The sequence below is a fragment of the Tetrao urogallus genome (assembly GCF_951394365.1).
Source record: "Tetrao urogallus genome assembly, chromosome: 14".
NCBI lineage: Eukaryota > Metazoa > Chordata > Aves > Galliformes > Phasianidae > Tetrao > Tetrao urogallus.
Window position 1 is genome coordinate 15149882 of NC_136827.1, and position 11978 is coordinate 15161859.

The 11978-nt window shown below is 43.2% G+C and overlaps 2 protein-coding genes across 2 annotated transcripts; both read right to left on the minus strand.

Moving 5' to 3' along the window:
- Positions 1 to 83: 83 nt before the first annotated feature.
- TXNDC15 (thioredoxin domain containing 15) lies at positions 84 to 3055 on the minus strand (the record flags this gene model as incomplete). Its single annotated transcript, XM_079542354.1, has 5 exons — positions 84 to 280; positions 981 to 1111; positions 1719 to 1882; positions 2510 to 2858; positions 2955 to 3055. The coding sequence occupies 5 exons, from the start codon at positions 3053 to 3055 to the stop codon at positions 84 to 86; spliced, it is 942 nt and encodes a 313-aa protein (XP_079398480.1).
- A 4659-nt stretch (positions 3056 to 7714) lies between these two features.
- Positions 7715 to 10150, minus strand: LOC306951803 (UPF0461 protein C5orf24 homolog; the record flags this gene model as incomplete). The annotated part of the gene is made up of 2 exons (XM_079542355.1): positions 7715 to 7755; positions 9724 to 10150. 2 exons carry the CDS (start codon positions 10148 to 10150, stop codon positions 7715 to 7717), a joined length of 468 nt encoding a protein of 155 aa, XP_079398481.1.
- Between the last annotated feature and the right edge of the window lie 1828 nt (positions 10151 to 11978).

Genomic DNA, 11978 nt, shown 5'->3' on the forward strand with positions numbered 1-11978 from the left:
AACGGTTCATTCTTAAGTACTTCCACTCCACACGAAACCCGCTTCACACACTGCAAACTGTGTCCCTGCTTCAGCACCTCCAATCACTCCTGGTGTTCATGCTCTTGCCCTGGGATCAGCCACCGAATGCTCTCAGTCCGAACGGTAGCATACATGATAAAGCTGGCCAGGAAGAGCACGGAAAACACGAGCAGCCAGTCTACTCCTTTTGTCAGAACGCTGGGCAGAGGCCCCTTCCAGTCTTCCTCTGTCACAGTCACATCATTTTTAGCCTCTATACCTGGAAAAGAACATCCTTCATCAACACCAGTAGCGGCCGTTAAATACAGAGAAGTTCTTTGTCTTTGCAGCTCTGCTCCTGTCTCAAACTAAGGCACACATACAGTCAGGCCTAAGCGTTTGTTGAGCTGGTCCTTAGATTTTAATACGTCCAGTATTCAGTTTGCTTATGGAAAACTGAACAGCTGCCAAGGTGAATGCACAGCTTATGAACAGGAAAGGCATTGTTCTGTCATTCCACACAATTTTCTGTAAGCTTGTGGGGTTGTGTTTCAAGCATCTCTGCTGCATTTGGAAATACAGCCATTTCTGGCCTCTTATGAAGGCTCTCCTATACCTATGCATGGTTTTTTTGTTTTATTCTCCAACTGCTCTCAGCCTTGCATGGCACTGGCAACTTTCTCAAGGTTCCCCCACTCCCAAATGGAAGATTTGGGCATGAAGGTGTGCCCAATCCTTCTACCTTACACCCCACCATTTCCTTCTACATTGCAAAAGCAGCCCAGTCAGTTTCTGGTTTCAGTACCCCTCCAAATTCAGTTCCTACAGCAAATCTCTGCTGGATTCTCTCAGGCTTTTAATCAGATTCACGTTAAATAAAAGTATAAGAGGAATAAATAACAATAATAAGAGGAAAGCTTTGTATGGAGCTAAAAGCCAACTTGTTCTTCCCATTGATACTTCAGTGCTGCTTTACATACCTGTTTGATTAAAAATGAAGTCTTTCAGTGTTTCCAGCGTTCTGTCTGTATGATTAAATCTAGCCATAGGTTTAGCACCTTGGAAAAGGAGGATATTGGGGACAGCTACAGTTCCAAACCGAGTTGATAAGCTGGAGAACACAAAGCACATACAAGCCATGAAGGGAAAGAAATCCACTGAAGAAAGGAACAAAGGCAGCCACAACACAGCAAGTGTCAGCTTCCCTAAATGAGTCGCTTTATAAGAAAATAATAAGCAGCCACTTCTTGTGGCATTAGGGATGCTTACTGCTTTATCAATTACATTAATTATATGACATTCAGCAGTGTTTCTTCTCCACGCACACAAGTGCTGTATGGATCCAGGTTTTGTTATCCAAGGATATGCATAAGGTGAGTGAATATTTAGCACTCCTCAGAATTGTGATACCCAAAAGCCAGCTAACAGAACACAATTTCCAGGTAAGCTACCACACATGATGGGTGGTAAGCGCCCCACATGATGTTATGATGTGGAATACCAAAAACCAAAAATCACAAAACCATGACAGCTACCAACAGAGCAGCATTTCCTTCCTGTAAAGTTGTCAAGAGGAAGAAAATGCGGAAACATTATAGTCACAAAGAAAACAGACACAACTGCTTACAGTAAACTGTTAAAAAAACACTGCTGTTTTTAAAACACAGACCTTGCTATTGTAAATAAACTGAGACCAGAGCACAGGAAGTGTGGATTACCTGCTGTGCTGTGATGCATCCAGTGCCAGGAAGCGAAGAATGGGAAACGCTCGAGGTAAGGAATTGAAATGAGGGGCCAGGCTTACGGAGAAGCGGCACCATGGCGTATAGAACAGGACCAACGTACAGTCACTGCTGTTTGGGTTTAAGAACTCCATCAGATCCTTAGAGAGAGCATAACAGACACAGGCAAACATTTAATTAAGTTGCCCTACGTAGGAATGCATCATTCAGCAATCATAGAATCGTCTCACAGAATGGCATGCGTTGAAAAGGACCGTAATGATCATCTAGTTTTAACCCTCCTGCCATGGGCAGGGATGCCAACCACCAGACCAGGCTATCAATTAGACAGTTGATGATGAGAAACATCATTGTTTAACCCTTTTGAAAGAAATGGCAGCTTGTTTAACCTTTTTAAGGGTTACTTTAAAATAATTACTAAAAAGAAGAAAAATACAACACAACCCCCCTCCGGAAAAAACACCATCTCTATTACAAGAGCCACACTAGATACAGTAACTGGTACTGGCTGTAAGTGCCACAAACAACCCTAGAGATATGAATCTATGCAGCATTAAGGCTGACAATTCACCACAAGTGCACACACGAGACACACATACTTGTGGACTGAGCTGTTGTTCCATTTGTTTCAGCTCATAACGATGCAACCCTCGCTCAAGCTTTCCCCATTACACAAAGAAACCCACCAGGTCAAGCACTAAAAGACACAAACCAACGCTTCCCACCCCCAATACGCACAGAGCTGCACGATGCCGCGGGCCGCTCACCTGGGACACGTTCAGGATCTGCACCGTTAAGTTGCTGATACCGGTAACGTTTCTCTCCTCGCAGCTCACCTTGGGGGCCTTCACGCTCTCGGCGGTGCCGTTGGGCTCCTCGCCCGCGGGCAGCACAGTCTCCAGCACGACGGCCGCTCCGGGCGGGGCGGGAGGAGCCCCGGGCCCGCTCCCAGCGCCGCACTCCCCTCCACCGGCCGCCGCCTCGCAAACCTCCGCTTCCCGCCCTTCTCTCGCCTCTCCCGGCACCGCCGAGAGCATCACGGGCGGCCGGCCCGGCGGTCCGCTGCCCAGCATCGCGTCAGCCATCTCCGCCGTCCGGTACCGCACCGCTTCGCCGCTGATCGGCCCGGAACCGCCGGCGCCCGGCTCCGTCACCACCCCTGCACCAGGAAGGAGAGATCAGTCCCGGTCCCGGCGAAAGCTCCGCACCCACCTCCCAGTTCGGCCTGGCCCCAACCCGGCCCCGGCCTCACCCTCATCCTCCGGCAGGGCCCGGCCGAGCCCGGCCAGCAGCAGCACCACTAGCCGCCACATTCCCACCACAGCGCTGCGTCTCCCCGGACGACGGCCACTTCCGCCGGAACTGCCCAGGCGCTTCCGCTTCCGGTGTCATGCGTGCATACGTTGGGAGCGGAGCGCGGCGTGCCGCCATCTTGGCGGCGCGGTATCGCGTTCTCGACAGTGGCAGAGGAGGGCTCTGGGCTGAGGCTGGGTGAAGGGACGGGCAGGCTGCTGGAACTCCGATAGCGCTGCAGGGCACAGAGGAATTACTCCGTGAAAAATTACCGCCGAACCCAGTCACTGCCGAGTATAAATTGTATGAGAATAAATATTGAAGCTGCAGTGACCTGAAGATACAAAACACGAGTTAAGTTTGCGCAGAGAACACAGCGGTCCAGTTGACAGAAGAAATCGAGCACAAAACACACGCAGGGAGTCCAAGAGGCCGTGGGGAAACGCCCTCCATCCCAGTTGTAGCTGGCATTCTTCACCTCAAATCCGTTCTGTTTCCTCTACAGCTGTTCAGCAGCTCACATTTTTCTGACGTTAGATGCCAAATATTTGCTTTTAGGAAAAATGTCTAGGAAAAAAATAAACAAAACCAATACCAACATAGAGAGAGAATCCTGAGTAGAAACAGACCCGTAAGGAATACAGAGTCCAACTCCTGGCCCCACACACTGCTGACCATCTATTCAAGAATCAGTCGTACAATAGAAAAGCTGTTGGAAAGAGGACTTGTGTGATACGAGTCTTGTGTCGCAGCCACGGATGAACACGGAAACATCAGTCAGCCATTTGTGCACCATGTATTAAGGCAGCTGGATTTCACAGTCACAGCTTTCAGTCACAGCAAGCAAGCTCCTTCCCTGGCAATGTAAGGAGTGAAAGACAACAGAATGGAACAGAGACAACACCAAGGTCTTCACGTTTCCATTCACTCGTAATCCTTAAAGCTGATTTTCTGTGTGTTCAACAGCACGAGAAGAAAACAAAAGAAGCATTCAAGTCAGAACAGAGACTGAGGTCACACAGGCAGCTCTACCTTACACTACGTTCAGGAGGCGTGACTTTGCATTCTGTTCTCTCAAGATGGGCAGAGCTGAACATTTACAAAGATGACCACACAAAGCAGCAGAAAAACACTTTTAGTATTATGCATATCTCTGAGGCCTACTCTAAATAATCAAACTCACACCAATTGCCACTGTGATATTTTTTCACTAACTGGAAACAAGGTTTTCTGGTATGAAAAACACAGTGTGAAAGGCAGGATCTGCCTCAGATCATTTAAATACCACCTGACAATTCCACAACACACTGCAGCTTCAAAGCAGTTAAAAGTTGTTTGCTAATGACTCCTTCCAGGAACCCTGCATGATAAGCAGATATTTTTTGCCATGCTTTCACTGATGGGAGGAAGTGAGACATTGCCATCCCTAGGCCATGCGGGGAACCTGGGTGCAAGCCAGCTGCAGAGCACTGTAGTTTTGGGCTGTCAATCCTGTATGTCAGGCCACACCTCTCCCTTACATAATAAGCCATACACAGAGCCACAGGCAGAAGCCTGGTAAGAACAGCACACTGCAAGTCAGCAAGGCAGGCCCTTATCTTTAGGAATTACAGCTTTACGTGATTAACTGTTAAGAACAATTTTCATTTCTCTTGGTCCAAAAAGACACTTTGTTGAGTCATCTTTTTGAATAGGTACAATGTTGCTAATTTACACTATATTGTTTGTCCTATTGGAAGAGATCCCACTGAGACAGGTACTTCACGAGAGCATTAGGATGCCAGTCCAGCTCCAAAGCACACCCTGGTGTCAAATCAGACACACAAACAGCATTATCAGGAAGATAAAACCACCGTAAAGCTTTTTTAAGGTCCAACTTGCATAGCTGGCAAACACACACTGCCTGTCTGTCCATATGAAGAAGCTGTAACCTGTGATAAACGTGAGCAGTAAAGCAACCTCCAAGGCTGCTAAAAAGCCTGAACTGTGTAATTTATGAATGTCCTCCAACTCTCACAAATTCTTGATGCGTTTTTCAGTCCACACGAGCACCAACACAGTCTGCTGTAGTTGGACTCACCTGCACTTCAGGCAGACAAAGAGCAAAACCGATCACCTGATTTTAAGCAACATCTGTACAAGTTGCACCACAATGTTCTACACTTACCTGCAACAGAGACACTGGGAGAAGAAAACTCCTGTTTACAGCAGAGACGGGTTAAAGTTATTGGTCTGATATGTTGGCAATAGGAATCTTAAGCCAGAATTTAAAATACATATATTAAAACAAAATGCATGTAGGAAATAATTGTTAGGTTGTAAAGTATTAACTTTATTAATAAATATACATCCATATGATGATGTAAATACAGATCATGAACACTACTCCATTCCCATACACATAATTGCACACGAGTAGCTCAAGTTCATGGACATAAAAACATACACAGTATCTAATCAGGCTTTTTACAGCAGAGGACAGGGTGCTGATACTAGATATTTAACAGATTACTGTTTCCCCAAAGTAAACCTGTGGAAAAGCAAACGATGAAAGGTTAAAGTATCAGGAAGTGGTTCCAAACTTCAGAATACAGATTTATCTATCTGGAAAAAAAAAACTTAAAGAGAAAAGTCTAGTCTCTACTAAAGTCATAAATATATTTAAGCAGTGTTAAAATATATGCATTAAAATAGAGAAGAATAAACTTCTTTTGTGGTCAGAAATTAGGTCTGCAGGTCAAAGTATTTATGATTGTTATCAATTGCTTTAACTGTCAACTCTAGGGATAGCATGAAATGTTATTATACATACAACAAAGAATAGCAGAGTCTCGGTTAACGAAGCCAGCAGACAAATGACTTCATCTCACTCTGCCTTTTAAAGCTCTTCAAAAAGGGGGAAGGGAGTTCAATTCACATCTGAATTACTCTGTGTACTGTAGTTCCAAGTAATTCTTTTCATAGACGCATCACTTTTCACTGACAAGGCTTGGTTTTGTCCCGACCAAACTCTCAGCTCTTTCAGACAAAGTGAAAATATATTCCTTCAAAACAGAGATCTTAAATGGCTCTTGATACGTAGTTATTTTGATTGAACTAAATCCAAGATATAAAGAGTGCTGCTTTAACAACAAGGCTAACAGCTGATTTTAAAAATACTGAACTCAATTTCACTGTTAGCCTCTGCTGATGGATGGCATCTGTTTTGTTTTTTTCCTGCCAAAATACGGTGCTATCATCTTGAAATGTCCAGTGCAAGACTTTATAGTAGCAAAACTATTTGGTTTTAAAGTTTAAGTAAATTTAATCAGAAGCTGAATAGTCGTTACTCTATGTGTATTAAACAGTGAACTTGTATAGCATCATCAAGGAGTAATAGCAAGTGAGTACATTTCATTCATGTATAAATAAGACGTTAGAAACTTGATAATTAAAAGAAATCATTAGAAAGCAAACTTGTAGATCTTCTGAACAGTGTTAACACACAACAGTGATCCTAGCTTATGAATAGCTGAATTATGATATAGAATATAAAATAAGCAATTTACCTTACAAGTTATGTTTTCATACTACGGGGGGGAAAGTCCAGTTTTCCCACTGGTACTGGTAAGGTTTGGGCATTAACATGCTGCTTCAGTGTTTGCGTGGAAAGAAAAGTGTTGTTTGGGGTTTTATTAAAGCACAACGTATTCTGCAGACTACACGTAGGCAAAGCAGAAGTATTTGAAAATTCCATTCCTCTTTCACTTCCAATGTCTTCCTTCCTTTCTCCTCCTCTCACAGCATGGCACCAGTAGACTGCAGTCAGATCGAAATAAAGCAGAATGAAGAAATGCCCAGCAGGACTCTGCTGGTCTCCTTGCCACATCCCAGGTGCCACGCAGCCCTGTACAGACTCTGCAAACACTTTCCTACTTTATGCTCCTCGTTTCACAATTGACAACATTAACTGTTGTTTGTTTGGTTTTTTTTCCTTCTGGGATTACATTTCATTTGATATAATTAATAAACAGTGTAATGAACAGAAATTGCTTAGATGATTTCATTATTTCATCAGCATACTCAATTAAAAATTCATTATACTAGCAGAACAGTGATACAGCTGCATCATCTCCTGACACACAGCACAGCACCATCGAGTAGATGCACGAGTGAGAAATGGAACAGGAGCAAACCAGATAAACAGAGGAGGTAAGCAGAGATTCTCCAAGGTACAGTGGTGACATGCAACACGTTCCTTGCCAGCGAGGTGTGACGCTCCTGCAGGTACTACATTCAGCTGAAGAGGACTGCTTTCCCAGCTGAGTTCAGGTAAGAACTTAAAGCAGTCTTTTGTTGAAAAACCATCTGATTAAAAACAGCCAATACAACACAGATCCTGAGGGTGAATTAACTCACGTTAGCATTTTGCATGTGTCAGAAGTTACATCGTTCTGAGAAACCGCTAAATTTCAGACTTGTGAGTTTGCTGAGGAACAGAAAGTATCACTGGATTTCATAGCTTCAGCATGAAGAAACTATTTTAGTAGCAGTTTAGCTGCCGTTAATTCATACATCGACTAAGGAGCCATCCAGTACAGTTGAGGTTCATTGTCTTAGTTGCCAGTGCATACACAGTTCCCCAAAAACAATTCAACACACCTATGTAAAGTACAGCATAAAGTCCAGCTCATTATGTGTTAGGCATCACTGGAACACCTGAAGGCTTGCTGCTTTTTTCCTGATAAAAAAGGTATGAAACATGACATCTGTTTCTTAAGTTGTCATCACTGAAATCAAGAGCTCTCATCAAAATGTCAGCAGGCCAGAATAGCATTTATGTTAACAAAAGTTATCAGTCCAGCATAAGCACTAATTAACCCGATTTCTTTTACTCCCCAGATCGCCAAGCTTTATATATCCACCCCCTCCCCGGATGCACGAGCCTACAAATTTATCATCAAGTCACATTTTGCTTCAAACTGCTTAAAGAGAAACTTTCTTCCAGGTGGAAAAAAAAAAAGCTCGGATTCCAGTAAAAGTAAATTTAGAACAAACAATATGCAACATTGAGGATTGATTTTTTTTCTTTTTTTGAAGACTAGATTAAAGTATGTGCACATTACACACATACATGCGCTCTCCCACACTTAAATTAAACACACCCAGCTGAAAAATGGAACATTTCTTTTGCAAAGAGGGAAGGCTTAAGTTTGAGTCAAGAAAGGTATTTATAGTCAACCAACAACATTTTTTTTCAGCTTGCATGCATAGATGAATTCCTATGAATTACTTCATCTCTGGGGTCTAGCAGTGCAGTAAACTGCATCCTGTTTGCATCAGCTATACAGTTTGCTTTTATAAATCATGAAAATGGTGTCCTTTGGTAGATATAGAATGTTCCATAACTTAAATATAGCCTAAGTGTCCAACAATGCAGTAACTGTATTTCCAGGAATATCTGGCAAAATGAAGCCCAAAAACTTGGCAGCGGTGCCTCTTTAAAAAGTTTAATTTGTAAACATTATAGATTAATACTTTAAAAGCTATTAAACTGTCGCCACCTAAGCACAGATTTTTAAAGGCAAAAACCAGTGTAAATAGCTATTTACAGATTAAGGACGTACTGTTTAGGATTAACCAAGTACGTTACTAGAACGAACAGTACTTAATTTCTTATAAAATATTTCAAAACGTAAAGAATTATCTGTGGTTTGGTAAATATATTTAGGCATTTCTAAATTACATAGCAGAATCCTGTGCCGGCGTAACAAGCAGAGCAGCTGTCACCTGAAGGCAAAGGAGCTCGGCTGAATAAGGCGCCGTAACGCTGCACCAACGCTCAGCTTCCTGCTGTCTTTTCAAAAACATTTTTGGAACATTAATCGAAATTGACTTAATGCTACAACTCCAGAAAACACTGGAAAAAAGAAGGTTGGTTTTTTTTTTGTTTTGTTTTCTTTTGGTTTTTTTTTGGTCTGGTTGTTAAGTTTCTATGGATCTGCCTGAGGTCTGTAGAAGCTCCTGCAGAAGTGAAGAACGTAGCTTGCTTTCTATTCCTTTTAAAAAAGCACAGGAATTCAGACTGCTGCTGTTTATCTAAGTTAAACAGTCCCAAATAGTTTCTTTTTCTTTATCAAGTATGAACTCATCTGCACCAGTTCCCTATGGTGAGATAGGCCCCATCGTGAGCCAGCAGCCAGCTAATTCTGTCCTCCTTCTTTTAATTACTTAATGCATAACCACAAAACTAGATTTACCCAAAACTGAACGTAAAACTAGGAACATGGATATAGGTGATATAGGATAGGTGTAGACACCACGGCCTATGCTTCAGTTCAGACTTTCTTTTAAATTGTGACTTAAAAACAACAACAAAAAAGACTTTATACCAGTGCCCTCTTGACACTGCTTTAAAAGTTACTGAACTGCACCCGTAGACTATGGCATTATTTGAGTAAAAATAAAATCTAGAAACTCAAACGTATGCAAATGCTACAATAAAATGCAAGAAACATGCCAAAATCCAGAGTAAAGCAGATTAGTAAGCAGGTACTAATTCCTTCCTTTCATTCGTTAGGCTGCTTGAGTTTGCTGCTAGTTTCACCAGCAGCATGTACTCCTCTGTTATGCACCATAGGATAAGGAAAAGCTGCACTGCCACAAGTATAACTTAGATTTGCAAACCGGGATTGAGCTTTAATGCTACCTGGAGGTCTGCCTGGGCTGACTTTGTATCCTGCTGCTTTAGTTGTGCCCAAGGGTCTGCCTGGACTTGTCTTAAATCCAGCTGCTTTGGTGGTCCCCAGGGGTCGACCCGTGCTGGTTCGGTACCCTGCTGATTTTGTGGTCCCTGATGGCCTCCCACGTTTACCGGATCGGTTGAGGTTTTTCTTTTTCTTTAGTTCATCTTTTGTTTCTATATTCCTGCTGCTCGTGGTCTGCAGGTGGGACTCATTGAGCGCGTCTTGTCGCTGGCACGCGATGGGTTTGTGGCTCACTGCGTGGCTGTATTTACTTTGCTGCGTGGCATACAAGTCAAACTGGTCAGCAGCTCTCACGCTGTCTTCGTTAAGGCAAGAGCTCTTGCCCGTCCCACAGAATGCTGCATTACTGCTGGCAACAGGGTGCATCATTTTCTATCAAAAACAAGAGACAAATCTATATCAATAACAAACAATACTGCACTGTTCCACAAGAAAATCTTTTAAGATTTACCGCTGTTTTCTACAACAAGTGCAAGCAATTCCCATTTTTATGAAACAGCACCGATGCCAGTAAATTATTTTTTTTAATGAAAAGTTTTGGTAAGTTTTCACTTGAAGGTTTGCATGGTAACCCTTACGTGTAGTTAAAAGCAACTATTTAAAGGACACGCTATTCAGAAGCACACAATTAGGGAAGAAGTGCATTAAAGAACTGAACAAGAGCATTTCAGCCAGAAGATGCAAAATATACTCACACCTACTGCTATTTCAAAACCCTTTTAACCAAATCTCATCCACCTCCTAGCTGCTCCAGTTGCAAGATAAGCCAGCAACTGTGAACAAGGAAAAACACCAAGTGGTTCTCCTGTTCAACAGATACAGGCTCATGGAGATTGCGTTGTTTTATAATTAATAAAGAATTAATCAGTTTTGTTCATAGAATCACAGAATGGCCTGGGTTGCAAAGGAGCACAGTGCTCATCCGGTTCCAACCCCTGCTGTGTGCAGGGTCACCAACCAGCAGCCCAGGCTGCCCAGAGCCACATCCAGCCTGGCCTTCAATACCTGCAGGGATGGGGCATCCACAGCCTCCTTGGGCAACCTGTGCCAGTGCCTCACCACCCTCTGCATGTTGTTGTTTCTTTCTACAATTATGTAAGAAACACTGAAGTAGGTGAGATTCTCTGCAAAGACAGCAATGCCACAGCTGGGAATGCAGAGCTACACAAGGAATCTGTTACAAAGCAGAAACTTCAGGACGCTACAGAGGTGACTCCTGTGCAGCTCTGCACGCTGCCCCAGCTCCAGACATCCAGCAGGTAAGGACAGCAGCAGCCAACCAGGTGCTCAAAGAGGAACAGGATGACATTTGCACCCATTCAGCCTGTGTAACCGTTTAACCACGCTGAAGACAAGATTAACCCATCACTATCCAGCTCTTCAGAGCAATTCTGTGCCCTACAGTCACAACTGGAAGGACAAATGTTTCTTGCTGTGGTATATTCTCTAACAGCTAAGGTCTGGAACATTGATGGTATTTTGGCTCCTGTGATAAGGAGCATCTCCTAAGGCAAACAACTCTAAATTCTACCATCGATCACTGAATTTATCCCACAGTTGCAAAGGTTTCCTCCCTGCCAGAGAAACAATCCCAGAAGCAGCCTGTTTACCCAGGAGAAAATCCCCATGCATGCCCTTTCCTTCTGATCACAATGGTTACACTCCCTGCTCAAACTCCCATTTACCTTGGCTCCAAAATGCATGTTACAGTGTATGCATTACTCTTGTGCAAATAGATGAATATGGTTTTATGTCAAATAGTGAAACTGTGATAGCAGTACAGTGCAAATAATAGATGGTTCTAGCAGAGATTATCCACGTGCTACAGTTCTGAATGTGGAGTGGGGAAATGGTGGCGCAAACATGAAACTACTGTTACTGCAGATGTTGACTAGCCAGTAAAAATAATATTAGAATAATTAGCAAGCCTGCCTCTAGCAGAGAACAGGCAGGGTCAGCACCCAGCGTCCAGGGCAACAGCGCTCTGCAAACACTGCCTTCAAGTGGAAAATAGCCCGATGCCAGTTCTCCTTGCATCTGGTCATGGTCTTTGTTACTGCTATTATTTAAGTCATGAAAATGCTCATATTCTGTATTTTCTTTTATCTGAGACATATTTATGAAAAGTTTTCTCTAGAAAAGAGCTTTCTAGTCTACCTTAGTTACTCTGACATTCCCAGCCTCATTTTTCTGTACT